This window comes from Vigna unguiculata, chromosome 9, assembly GCF_004118075.2.
Source record: "Vigna unguiculata cultivar IT97K-499-35 chromosome 9, ASM411807v1, whole genome shotgun sequence".
Taxonomy (NCBI): Eukaryota; Viridiplantae; Streptophyta; class Magnoliopsida; order Fabales; family Fabaceae; genus Vigna; species Vigna unguiculata.
The window spans coordinates 6,979,635-6,994,401 of record NC_040287.1 but is presented as its reverse complement, the minus strand read 5'-3'; the positions used below and the strand labels follow the sequence as shown (position 1 = coordinate 6,994,401).

Sequence of the window (14,767 nt, the reverse complement as noted above, 5' to 3'; positions counted from 1 at the left end):
TATATTAAAATTCACATCATTATAACTTTGATATAAAAATTAAATTTGATCGCATCTTCGATAGGGACCAAATTGGTTAATGTTAACAAAAATTGGGACTAAATTGAATAAAAATAACAAATATAGGGACCAAATTGAATATAGAACATTGACTTTGACACGTGACACGCTACTGAGTTGACACGTGCACATTTAAAAAAATTAAAAATAAATAAAAATAAATAAAAAAAACCACGAAATGACACGTGGCACACTACTAGGTTGACATGTGTACATTTTAAAAAAATAAAAATAAATAAAAAAATAAAAATAAAAATAAAAATAAAGTTCAAAAAAACCAAGAGGTAACACGTGACAGTCACTGTTCGAGCCGTTAATGATTTAAACAGTATTAGCAAAAAAGATCCAATTGAAAAAAATTGACGAAAATTGAGACCTATTTGAACACAAAACCAAAATTAAAATTTATTTGAAAAAACTTAATAAAAATTGAAAAAAAAAAAGTATTTAAACCATAAATATAAAACAGTAAACCCATTGATACCATATTTCATTAAGATCTATATTGTACAAGTAATATTGTCTTGTCTTGTAGTATAAAAGATAACAACTCTAGTTTTTAACTAAACAATATTTGTTACGAGAAGCATTACATTAATAACGAAAATAATATTTTTACATAGTTTGTTGACACAATTTTGATATATTTATAAAATTAATTTTGAATAATTTTTTGTAAGTGGTGACTGAATTCCTTTTTTATTTTCATGGTGGGTTCAAATTTCCAATGGCATGGCAGGAAAAATTTGAACAAATTATGAAAATACATAATTGTGTTTGGACGGAGGATTTTAACAATTTCAATAAATTAAAATAGGTTTAATTACTTAGATGATATCTACTTTGGTAGGGGCGTGTCAATTTGGTATCCGTTGTTTAAAAAGTGTCAATCGTCCCTATTTTTGAAAAGTGATTCAATTAGGTTCTTTTTCGACAAAAATAATTAACGCCTTAATAGTATGTCACATGTCATTCTATGTTTTTTTTTTTTTTTCAAATTTTTAATTTTTCTTCTTTTGCAAAATCTTTTTGTTGCCATGTGTGCTGGTGTGGCAAATGTCATTGTTCTAATTTCAATTTAGTCTCACTTTTTGTCTTTGGTTCAATTTTGTTCCACTTTTTTTTTTTAATAATTAAAGTATATTTTTTTATTCTCCTTTTTATAAGATTAAAACTAATTAAGTATAAATATTTTTACAAAATTAAGTATTGATATTTACATTAAAATTTAGTGATAAAAAATGTTATACTAATAGAACAATATACTCAGTCACTTTTTTTTTTTTTAAATAAAGCAATATTGTGTCTCTTAAATTTAAGACCAAATCTATTATTTGTTTAAATGTTATACTAATATTTTTTTTATTAAAAATTACTTTTTAAAATATTATATTATTAACCCATATTTTGTCGATGTGTTCTTTGACCACTAAATTTTAATATAAATATCAGTACTTAAATTTATAAAAATATTTATACCTAATTAATTTTAATCTTATAAAAAATGAATTATAAAAATATATTTCACTTATTAAAAAAAATTGGGACAAAATTGAATTAAAGACACAAAAGTAGGGACTAAATTGAAATCACGACGATGATATTTGACACATGTAGCATTGTCCTACCATGTGGCATTAACATTGTTACGTGTCACAATAAAGAATTTACAAGTGACAACAATAAAAACTCGACCTGACCTGGTTCGACCTTTGACTCTGTTTGGGCCAACTTGACTTGACGTTCATCTCGACTTTACTTGACCTTCGGCTCAACTTATCCAACTTGACATTCTTCTCGACCTGGCATGACCTTCAATTCTAAATGGCTGACTCGACCTTCAGCCCAACCTAACCCGACTTGACCTTTTACCTGACCATGTTTGACATTCGACCTGACTCGACTTGACATTCGACCCGAACCGAATCGTCTCAACCTTTTGTCTGGGCCGACTCGACTTATTGGACCTGTATATTTTTTTTGTCTTAACCAATGAGCAATTCCACAATTTAGGAGGAATTTCAATTCCTTCTTTTTTTTTATTGAATTTTAAATTCTATTTTTTTAGTTATTTGAAATACCTTATTAAAAATTTTCAAATTCAATTTCTTTTAAATTTGCTCCTCAAAACATATTATTTTCCTATAAGAATTTTAAATTCTCCAAATAAATGAATTATTTTCTTAAATTGCCTCATCCAAAACACACTGTAACATTCCACTCCTTCATTTTGTTATGGATTTTTTTACCCTTATAAGCTATTTTTAAATTTTATTTACTTGAGTAGACGATTAAGAAATTGCTTTCCCGAACTAGAACCTTTTACTGGTCAAGTACAATTTCTTTTGCTAAATATTGATTTTTTATCAATTTTTTTTCGTAGTTTTGCATATATTTTATGGTTGGAATTATAATTTTTTAAAGACAATTATATGCAAATTTTTTTCTTGTGTTATTTTATTAAAAAATTGTAATATGTTACAAACCCGTATGAATTTGGATTTTAAAATTATTCTTTATTATTTGTTAATATACATTTATTACTAACCTTTTTATTTAAAAAACTAAACATTTTAGTACAAGAAATTTATTTATTTTTAATTATTAACTTTAATTTAAATAATTATAACTTCAATAAATAATTATCCAATTTGAATTTAAATTTCTTTAACATGATACCTTCTGTATTTTAATTTTTTTTTAAATTTTTTTATGAAATTTACTATTTTCCTATATTTCAAATATATATATATATATATATATATATATATATTCTAAATAAAACTGTTTTAAAAATAATTCTATACTTTTTAAATATTTTCTTTAAATGTTTTTTTTATAAATAAACTTAAATGCTTTAAATCTATATTACTAATTTTTAACTTTACATCAAAATTCTTTTAAAATATTTCCACCTACAATTTTTGTTTTATTTTTACTAACTTATTACATTACATAAATTATTTTAACCAAATAAATATACATTTATGAAAATTAATTAAAAAAAAACATAATTACAATATTTTATTATGATAATTTTTCTATTACGAATATATTTAAAGTATCTTATTTATTATAATCATTCATTTATTTCCGATTAATTTATAAATATTAAATTAAATATATTTTTTAAATTTATATTCACACAAAATTATAAATTTTTAATAAAGTAATTTATTATAAATATAAAAATCTATAAAACTATAGAAAATATTGTTAAGAATTTGTTCATCAGAAAATAGGATTTCAAGAGCAAACAACTTGCAAAATTAGAAAAATTAAATGTTGAGAATTTAGTCTTTCACAAAAGGAAATTGTACATAGACAGTAGAAGGGTCTAGTTTGATGATTTCACTGTTATGATTGTAATGTTTTTCAGTTTGTGAAGGTGATTTTGATGTGTTGTAGTTGAACAAAGTTTCAAAAAGAATGAAGGGGCAAGTACTTATACTTAAAGTGATTTTATGGTTTGAGTTGTTTTTATTTTGAAAGATGTTCTTATTTGATTGTGTTGTTGATTTTTTCTTTTTCAAGATAGGATCGTAGAAGTTATGACGATAAAGTCTGATACTTGGTGCACATAATACAATTAAGTGGCAAGCAATTTATTATTTTTTGTACAGCTTTTCAATGTTGTTAAATTATATGATGACACGAAGCAAACATTTCAAATACAATATAAAGTTACTCCCATTCAACCAAACACGTAAGTGGTTTGCTTGTTCTACTTGTGTGAGTGTTGCACATATTAGTGTGGAATCATTCTTGTAAGTGTTAAATATGTTTTTATCCTTTAAATTTCAGTGAATTTTAAAATTAGTAAATTTCAAAATTTTTGACAAATTTAGTCATCCATCTTTTAAAATACGTGGATTTAGTCATTTTAATCAAGCGCGTTTAATAATAATATTTGACTTAATATTAAAACAAAATGTGTCATACAGTATAAACAACTCAAATACAATCTTAAAATGTCTACAAAACATCACATAAACCTGACAAAACTTGATTGAAATGACTAAATGTACGTATTTCGAAAGATGAAGAACTAAACATAGGCACTATGGTGCCTGTATGTACACATTTTTTGAATTATATTAATAATTAATGATATTGTAATGTTATTAAGTTAATGAAAAAAATAAAAATATATTTATAAAAATTAAAGTGAAATGTAGGAAGAAAATATGAGAAAAATAATTTTATAAAAACTTGTAAAAGTAACTGTTAATTTTTAAAATTTTAATAAATAATTAAATTGTAAAAGGTAAAGTTGTAATTATGAAATGTGGATACAAAAGAGGTAGACATGTCAAAGTGAGCCAACCCGGCTCACACGGGTTGGCTCACCACGAGCCGGGTTGAAAATAAGTGAACCCAACCCGGCTCACTTTCTGGTGAGCCAAAAATTTTGTAACCCGGCTCAACCCACCACGGGTTGGTGGGTTAAGTGGGTTGACTCACCAACCCACCTAATTTTTTTTTTAGTATTCAAATATTTAAATAAATTTTTAAGTAACCCATGAGATGACAATCATAGTAAAATCAAGAACCAATGTTTTGATCATGCTCACTACCAATATATGAAGAATTATTTCCAAGAAAGTATCCATTAATCTAAGAAAGCAGGACTAATATTATAATTTTCTGTCATTCTATTCAACAAAATATAAATAAAAAAACTATACATTTTTTTCATGCTAATTTAGAAAAAATCGTTTATAAGACGGTTACTTGAGTAATCATTATATTCAACAAAATATAAATAATAAAACTATACATTTTTTTCATGCTAATTTAGAAAAAATCGTTTATAAGACGGTTACTTGAGTAATTTACTATAAAGATTATAGTTAAAGATTAAAGTATCAACATATATATAACTTGACAATCAAATTAATTAAACATTCAAACTATTTAAATATAATTAAGCAACATTCTAGGATTTAAAAATATGAAATTGTGAACAAATATAATAGGAGTAGTAAATAATTATTAAAAAAATTAAAAAATATTAAAAGAAAATTAAAAAAAAAATTAAAAAATTGTGAAAATATGTTGGTGGGTTAAGTGGGCCAACCCACCTTCAACCCGGTTCGAACCCGTGGATTAAGTGAGCCGGATTGAGTTCAACCCACTTTTGAAAAAGTTGAATTTTTTTCAACCCAACCCGACTCGAACCCGTGGTGAGTCAGGTTGACTCACGGGTTCAAACCCATCTTGACATCTCTAAAAAGAGGGAATCCTCTTTATATATAATTATAGATTATAATAATTACTTTATTATCAGAAAAACATGGATATAGAGCTCTTATTGCTTATTATTCCACTTTATTTTTTCAATTTTTTATTTAAATAAGTTTTGATTTCTCTTCTTCTTCTTAAACTACAAACTGTAAACCAAACATGTCGTCCAACATTACTAGTTAGTAATAAAAACGAAAACATAAATCATTTCTCAAAATTTGCCCCTTTGTTATATTCTTTTTTTTTTTTCACTTTAGCTTTCCCTCCACGTTCACTCGGACCAACGGTATTAAAGTTCGCCCCTGTGGCGCAGGTCTTATCCTTCGCACCCCCGGAACCCGCTAAACTAAAAACTGATCGCTCCAACTTCAACTTTGGCTACTACCACCCTGTTGTCACTAAACTTTCTCTGAGGTACTCTTTTTCACTCTCATAAACTCATACAAATTATTCATATGCTTCTGCTTCTCTTTATTCTTCGCTCCGCAATTTTCGTTTTCACTATCAAAGTTTTCGCTCCTCAAAACCCTAATACCATCCACATAGTTGACTTCGTTTGAATTTCCCCGTTCTTATACTCTGATTTCGCTGCTAAAACTCTTCATACCCTGATTTTGCCCTAGATTGTTCATAGTAGCAGCGTGTTTTCTGGTTTGGAAGCCAAATTGTATTGATTTTTGAATTTCCATTTGTGGAGGATTCGGTCATTTCATCTGACTGTGAGAGCTGCAGTAACTTCATACGAATACGCTTAATTGTATTATCTTTTAATGCTATCGTGATTTATATAGTACCTTGTCTTCTGTTTTATAAAAAAACCGTTGCTGTGACTCGAGGAAGTGTGTACAATACTGTGGTGTGTTTGTAATGTGCTTGCGCTTATGGAATTTTTTCATTTGCTTTTGTAGTTTCGGTAAAGGTACGGTTATGACACTTTGAACATGTACATCAAGCAGGTAATTTGATTTTGGAGTTTGTTTATTTAATTTTTGTTACTTTTCACGGTGAGCTAAACTATTAGATTTGACTAGATTCTGTTTTGTATTATGATTCATAAACACTTCCTCTATCATAGACACCACATATTATGTTGATATTTTAATTTTGGAGTTTTCTCTTTGGAAATGGTTTTTTGATGTATTTGCTCGTTTGTGCTTTTAGGTTGTGATCGAAGGTTTTAAGAGTTATCGAGAGCAAATTTCCACAGAGCCTTTCAGCTCTAAAGTGAACTGTGTTGGTAATAATTTTAATGACAATTTTTTAGATCCTATCTTCTATTGATTCTGGAAACTCTTCGACATGTATGATGTGGGCATTTCATTCATAACATGTTATGATGACTGCGAAATGCAACTTTTATTTGAATTCAGACATATTTCCTTAGACTACGTAATAAGGTAGATATAATAGTAGTTAATATTTATCATCAAAATTTGTAAATTATTCATTGTTGCAAATATACATATAATAGTACTTATTAGTTGATATCTAAGAAAGAAGGTTATTCGTCAATATTGTCATGAAAGACTCTACCCATAAAAAAGTGTGAGGGATATGTAAGAAGAAGAATTTTGTGATCCGGTAGTACTTGATTATTAGCTGATACGTTCTCACACCAAGGTAAAGGGTGCATGCGGTATTTTTGGCATAACTGCATTATTTACTCTCTTCACTACCTTCATTTTCATTACTTAGTTTTTTCCACTCTTACACATCATTCCTTTTTCTTAAATTACATTTTAAAGATGAACATCATCTTTTCTTTTAGTTCAAATGATGAACGCATCTAAATTGTATTTATTTTTAATTTAATATATCTGGTAATTATTTATTTTTGCAGTTGGTGCTAATGGATCTGGGAAGACTAACTTTTTTCATGGTAAAAAAGACCACCTTTTCTTCTGTGTACAATTTTGAAGTAACTACAGCCAAATCTCCGATCTTCACTTTGCTACACCTTTTTTTTTTCTTTTGTAGCCATCCGTTTTGTATTAAGTGATCTTTTTCAAAACCTACGTGGTGAAGATCGACAGGCACTACTCCATGTATGTCACACTTCATCCATTTATTTATACTTGTAGTTGTCGCCTATATATAATCAACTATAGATTTTGAATATGCTTAAATAAATTATTCTTTGTGCACAGGAAGGAGCTGGACACCAAGTTTTATCTGCTTTTGTGGAGATTGTCTTTGATAATTCAGACAACCGCATCCCGGTAATATGTTGAGGATAATAACTTGTTTTTCTAGTGATCAATATCATGGTTTCATATTTATTTGATGGTGCATATTTTGTGCTAGCTCAGGAGTAATACAGTTAATGACGTGTTTTGCAGTGTTTTTGTTTCATAGAGCTTCTACACCACAATTTCAATTAAATAACCTTTTCAGCTTAAACTGTAAAATTTTGTTAATGGTATTGATGTAATAATTGCATTGCTTTGAACTGATTCTCTTTACTTTCTTTGTCAGACCAAATGTCATTTATTTTTTGTGGGAATAGTGATTTTTGCTTGATAAAATATACTCTACCTTAGCTTCTATCTGTGTTGGTGAATAGGTTGACAAGGAGGAAGTGCGATTGCGGCGGACTATTGGTTTGAAAAAGGATGAGTATTTTCTTGATGGAAAACACATAACGTGAGTTAAATAGAAGTACATTTCAAATATAGTTTGCTTTTATTTTTCACTATTGAGAAAAACTACATATTTTATCATATGTGATTTGGAATATGAGTATTTACCCTGATTCTAAGCATTATGTACTATCTGCAGGAAAACTGAAGTGATGAACTTGCTGGAGAGTGCTGGGTTCTCCCGTTCAAATCCTTATTATGTTGTACAACAAGGAAAGGTATTGACTCTTGGTGGCAGTGCTTGAATTTGGTTTGGGGTTTATTGTTGTTATATTCATACACTTTGAAGTTGATTTCTAAACTTGTTCCATTATATATTGCATAGATAGCATCATTAACCTTGATGAAAGACTCTGAAAGACTGGACTTGCTGAAGGAAATTGGTGGTACTAGAGTTTATGAGGAGAGGCGCCGTGAAAGTTTGAAAATAATGCAGGAAACTGGTAAGTTTATGATTTTTTTTTTTAAGTTCATGATTTATCTAGTCTTTCCTATTTATTTATCATTCAGTTTTTGAGTTCATGATTTGTAATCTACTTTTAATAATAAGGTTATTCTTCTAAAATTACCACATGGCACTTTCTCATAATTTTCTTTTCTAAATTCTGGAGTTAAGAAATGGATTATGATTTTTAATGAAATATCACATTCTTACACACACAATAAAGAACAATGAATATACACATTAACATAATGTCCATTTAGTACTTTCTTTACTTACCTGTAGATTTATACTTGCCAGACCTGACAATTTTTTACAAGTTTATCATAAAACTGAATTGTTGTGTATATATATGATAAGTATCAGCGTTAGTACACTAGTGGAAACACATGCACTATACCCATGCATGTCCACTCTTTTCTTACTATAGCAAAAGCTTTATTAAACTATAAAATGATTTTTAATTATTGAAAAAAATATTAATAAACTATAAAATAAATTTCACAAAAGGGTAAGTATAAAAATAAATTATTCTTATAATTTTATTATAGGTAATCCTTTTATTGTGTAAATGGTTTTTTTATTATGAGTAATTATTTGACTTCAAAAAAGTAGTTACTAAAAGGTTAAAACTGAAAAAAATGTGTACACAAAAAAGGAGAATCCCCTTTATTAATGGTATAGATACACATTCTTGAAAGTTTCGATAGAAGAATTTGAAAATTTATTTTATTATACTTGATTTTTATATTCATAATGCATTTGAATTTTATTGTTACTAGTTATTGACAAAAGGAACACATTGAGAACTTGTTTGATACAAATAATTAATAACTTTCTATAAATAAATAATAAAAAAATTATATATATATGTATGTATTATTTTCTATTTTATGTGATTTTATTTATTGTGAAAATATGATGATTAAATATATTTTTTATTCTACATTGTCTTGAAGTTATGTTATAATAAAAGGTTTAATTATATAGAATCAATCATTCTAAACTTTTAAAGCTTAATTGTACGGATGATTCCCACTATATGTTAATCTCTTTCCTATTTGTTATTTTTTCTCCACCATATTTTTTTTTTTAGCTTTTTTACATCCGTGTTGAATTTTGTATTGTGACATAAAAGTATTATTAGAGGTAAAGTAGGAAAACAATTTATGTACACAAAATGGGGGATCCCCGTCATATATTATTATAGATTATAGACAAATGTGGGAATCCCCATTATATATTGTCATAGATTATATTGTTTTTATGTAATTTTGATGTATATGGTAAATTATTTATTCAATGCAATAAGATTATTTTTTTGAAACAACTCAGAAGTAGTGAAGGTTAATTAAACTATTAGTTGCATTTGAATGTATTCAAAATTTTCTAACTTTGAGTTTAAAACTGATTGTTGTTATAATGTTAAAAAATTATGATGTATCAAATGGATTGTAAAATAAAATTTTGTTAATTTATTTGAATTAAATTGATAAATTGATTACTATTAATGAATAAATATATTAATTGGTTTTAAGTATCTTGTTGGGATGAGATTAAAAAGAGATTTTATTAGCCTTCAAATTCTTACCTTTAATTTTCTTTCTACGAAATTCAATTTAAATTAAGTTTGATTAGATTAATACTTTTTTTTTACTTGTGAAAAGAATTCTTTGGTTTAGGGTAGGTAAACATAATTTATTTTTTAATCAATCATTTCGTTTGTATGTGTATATGTATGCAGGTATGTTTGTGTGTAATTGATGTAATATGAAAAATATAGTAAATTATAAATTAACTTTTTAAACTTAATACTTAAACATTTTTAGGAATGAAACGTTAATTTTCTATTTGCTTGATAATTATATATGTGAAAAAGAAATAACTAATGCGTCAAGATCAATAAAAGTGGCTAGGTTAGTTTTGTAATTAATGATAGCATAAATTCAATTTTTATTCTAAGTATACCCTTATTGTTAAATGTTTGAAGTAGTGAGTGCCCTACTTTTTATATAGAATAAGTGAATTCCTAGTAAATCGACTTTACAATAAATTATGGGCATAAAAGAGATTTAATAGCAAGTAGGTTTGAAAATGAGTCATTGTTTCTTGTACATAGGGCCAGAGGTAGTATTAATTTAATCCTCTAAGTATTGCTATTAAGTTCTTCCAATAAAGAATTAAAAAGTGTATAAAATATTATTTTGATTTGTAATAATTAGATAAAAGAACTATTTTTATTATGTGAGATACATTTTATATTGTAAATTTATAACTGAATAAGTTAGTATCAAGTTTTTAAGATTCCAAACTCATTTTAGTATTTTATGATAATCTATATATATATATATATATATTAAAAGTAAAAAAATTGACTTAATATCATCATTGTTTGTAAATAATGGATAATATGAAAATAAAGTATTACATTATAGTGTTTATTACAACATATAGTGTTTATTATTCCTGTTATTCTCATGCATTTTTCTGTTATACAGGTAACAAAAGAAAGCAAATAATCCAAGTTGTACAGTATTTAGATGAAAGGCTGAAGGAACTAGATGAGGAAAAGGAGGAACTTAGAAAATATCAACAGCTTGACAAACAAAGAAAATCATTAGAATATGCTATTTTTAGCAAAGAAGTTCAAGATGCTCAGCAGAAACTTACAGAGGTTTTGGGTTAAATCTTATCTCATAATTATTTGCACAATTTCTTACTGTTGGACTTATTGGTTTTTTATTTTTGGTGATTATTCTTTTGGTTTGGTTCTTCAAAATCACAAGTATATAACTAAAGATAAGACAATGAAAGTTTAAATAAATTTTTATGGATCTGTCATTTTATGTTTTCATGAGCGTTCATCTCTGCAATCATTGCTTGTTGCCGAGGATAGGAAAGAACAAAAGGAAGGTGCCAACCTTTGATAACTAAAAATTATAAATAGGATGTGAATTATTAATAGAAAGAGTACCTTTTCAATGGGCAACGGGCCAGGTTGAATCACCATCACTAGGAGCCATGGTATTGACCAATGATTGAGAAGAACTTTAGGAAGATGATTCATTTTGGAGCATTGGACTGGTCATTTGGGTTCTGTATTGGTAGGTAATGAGAGGAGGTGATGATGGTTTAGAAGGATTTTGATTAGGACTGGGATTGTCAGAAGCACTAGGAATAATGGACTCATCTAATGGCATAGGGAGGACATGCTAGGTTGAATGGACATCTTGAAGAGATGAAGAGAAGTAAGAAGTCTGTTTAAAAATTGTGACATTAGCAGACACAATACTTCTTGGTTTTAGGAGAGTAATACCGATACCCTTTTTGAAGCTTAGAATAGCCTAAGAAGACACATTTAAAAACACGAGCATAGAGTTTATCTAATAGTAGAGACAAATCATGAACAAAACATTCTTATGATCAATCATAATATTGAGTGTCAAATATTTATTGTTCAGACATTTTTAATCCCTTTTCTGTTATTCTGATTTCTATAATTCAATGATTGTCACCTTGTTTTAGATAGAAGATGTTCGGGCCAAGGTTTCTGAAACATCAGCAAAAAAGTATAATGATGTTCTTGATGCCCATGAGAAATCCAAAGATTTAGAGAATACATTAAAAGATGTATCAAAAGAACTTCAAAACTTTAACAAAGAAAAAGAAGCTATTGAAAAGCGACGAACAGTGGCGCTAAAGAAGCACACAGAGCTTGAGCTTGATGTCAAAGACTTGCAAGAGAAGATCTCTGGAAACATCCGAGCGAAGGTACTAATTTGAAGAAGACCTTTTGTGAGTTGTTTTTGATGGGATTGTTTTGTACACGGCTCATTTTTTACCTACATGCTTTCAGGAAGATGCTGCAAGACAACTGGAGATACTTGAGAAAGAAATTCAAGATTCAACCATTGAACTGGAAAAAATCATTCCCTTACACGAGGATCAAATTCAGAAAGAAAAAGACATCGCCATGCAGTATGTTTATGGTTGTACTTGTCTTTTATATGCTTGAATCAGCTTACTGTATCTAATCTAACTCTCCTAGTTTATGTTCTCTGACTCATTGACATGGTAGTTATGTATTTTAGTGCACTCTATTATACTGGATTAATCTTATCTTTTTTAATGTCTCATTTAGGGATAATCTTGGATTAGGTAGGATATAGGATAGTAAAATATATCTTTTAATCTTTAACATGCTTGTACTGCTTTCAACAAAAGAAATATAATATTGAAATTCATTTGAAGATGGGACAGGGGAAGGTCCTCATAACTGAACTTAAATTCTAATGGTGAAGTGTATTTAGTTGTAGATAAAGGAGAGTGTAACCTGTGCGATTTGCCAATACAGGAAGCAGAACAAAAGTAACTAATGTCTTTCTTTGTTGTGGGTTTAGTTATAATTACAGAAATAATGACCATATCTTTATAATTGCAGAAATAAAGAACATGTATGTAACATTTATTTGCTTTTATTCTACTATCATGTCTATATTATTTGAGGAAACCAAATCTGCTCTATTTATTGTATTGATTTTAGTTTCCCAACATAAATAAATGACCAGTGCTATCATAGCTCAAGGTTTCAGTTCAATGCTTCTTTTTATCTTATATTTTAACGTGGTATCTAGAGCCTCTTGTAAATTGTGCTTGCTCAGTGGGCCCACTGTTTTTGGAGGAATTTTTTAGTAAACCCTTCTGTTCCATTCTAGGTTTTGCCACTGTTCTTGACGGCAGTATTTTTTGTCTCCGATGACATTTTTTTCTCTCTGGCGAAGAACGTATTGTTGGGATTGCGTTGTGCTAATCTACGCCACTGGACAAATCACAGCTTAAGAAAGCCACCCACATCCCCTCATATTCACACGCACAGTTGCATAGCTGCATGCCTCTTGCTGGAATGTGCCAGTGAATGCAGCAGTGACTGAGTACCAACCACCAGTGCATATCTCATCCAGGTTGCCTCGTCGTCCCCTGTACCCCTGCAGTTTCTGCTCCGTCAGAGCTGATTTGGTGTTTTGATCTTAGTTTTCTCTTGCCCTCAACTTTAGTATTTTTTTAGGTTCTGAAAAATGGCTTCCAGCAGTAACCCTGCATCCCTAACAAATTCCCCCATCTTCTCTAATTGCCATGCTACTATTGAGAAGAAGGAAAAGTCCTATCTTCGGCCGCTGTTTGCCGTCATTGTGTTCCTCAAAGTTAAGGTTTGGTGTGCTTGGAGGAGTGCGACCCCCCTTGTAGTTGTGTGACTAAAAGGTTCACGATGTGCTGTCATCTGTCAACCCCGCACCAGATACTGTGTTGCATGCTCAACCTTCCCAGTACAAAATCAGATCGGACCACTGTTCAATGTCTTTTGGGCACATTTCTTACCCTTTTTTATTTTATTTTTTTCTGGTTCGACACACTTAGATAGCTGGCCAAGGCTCTCTCTTCACGGCATAGGGTTTTTACCTCTATACTCATTAATGTTTGTGGCACTGTCTCTGGAATGACTTCTATTATTTCTGCTTCTTACTTTTCATCTACTCTTACCATTACCAAAACAAAACTCAACTGGAAGAACCACTTATCTTGGTTTGCTTCTGTGGAGCTATGGTTCCATGTCCTTCTTCATCAATTTTTTCACATGATTCAACATTAGATTGGCCTATTACACTTAGGAAAGGTATTCAGCCCACTTGTAATTCGTATCTTGTAATTTCTTGAGTTATCGTTGTCTATTTGCCATCTATTGTTTCTTTTTTTTTTGGTTTTGCTACCACTATTCCTGATTTTAATCATGAGGCACTTGATCATATTGGATGCCTGCACATATTAATTATTATTGAAGGGTATATTGTCTCTTGGAAGGAGAGTGTTGTAGATTGCAGTTCTGTATGCAGCTGTGTACTTTTGTGCATCTTTGCTTTTGAAAAAAATCAAGAATTTTATCCTTAACATGATATAAATGAATGCTCACAAAAAAGCTTGTGAGAGAAGGGAACTGTAAAGTGAAGACTGAAGCCATGATAAGAGTATTTTCTCTTGTTGTTAGGCTTTGTACTCTGGACTACTTTTGCAATGTTGCAGTTGGCTTCACTCTGAAATCACAAAGGAATCTTAGTCACTTAGAAATGTTGATTCAACATTCTTGAAGGCTTTGTGCCTTGATTATAAGTTCTACGTGTTGTTGCCAAAGTCATTAAGTTTGTTTGAGATCGAGTGTGAGAGACATTTTGTGAGGAAGAAGATAGAGTAGAGTATTCTGCCATCAGGATACTGGTGCCCAACTGTGTCAAAGTTTACAAAGAGTATTTCATTCTTTTAGCGTTCTGTTACAAGTTAAAACAGAGATTATATAACTCGATGTCGCTTGTCAGCTAGCTAGGGTGAA

General features: G+C 29.1%; 1 protein-coding gene across 4 annotated transcripts in view; it reads left to right on the top strand.

Annotated features, from left to right (window-relative positions):
- The first annotated feature begins 5,592 nt into the window (after positions 1-5,592).
- The window catches only part of LOC114164169 (structural maintenance of chromosomes protein 3), a 29,732-nt gene continuing 20,557 nt past the window's right edge, over positions 5,593-14,767 (top strand). The window contains exons 1-12 of one of the 4 annotated variants that reach the window (XM_028048728.1): positions 5,593-5,721; positions 6,216-6,263; positions 6,469-6,544; positions 7,148-7,186; positions 7,285-7,352; positions 7,455-7,526; positions 7,871-7,950; positions 8,086-8,164; positions 8,272-8,389; positions 10,887-11,062; positions 11,914-12,159; positions 12,245-12,366. In XM_028048728.1, the coding sequence (XP_027904529.1) occupies positions 6,249-6,263; positions 6,469-6,544; positions 7,148-7,186; positions 7,285-7,352; positions 7,455-7,526; positions 7,871-7,950; positions 8,086-8,164; positions 8,272-8,389; positions 10,887-11,062; positions 11,914-12,159; positions 12,245-12,366 (1,091 nt within the window). In that variant the 5' untranslated portion in view covers positions 5,593-5,721; positions 6,216-6,248. Of the gene's footprint in view, positions 5,722-5,772; positions 6,027-6,047; positions 6,065-6,215; positions 6,264-6,468; positions 6,545-7,147; positions 7,187-7,284; positions 7,353-7,454; positions 7,527-7,870; positions 7,951-8,085; positions 8,165-8,271; positions 8,390-10,886; positions 11,063-11,913; positions 12,160-12,244; positions 12,367-14,767 lie in introns of those variants that run through there. The other 3 variants (XM_028048724.1, XM_028048726.1, XM_028048727.1) reach the window with 3 other exon arrangements.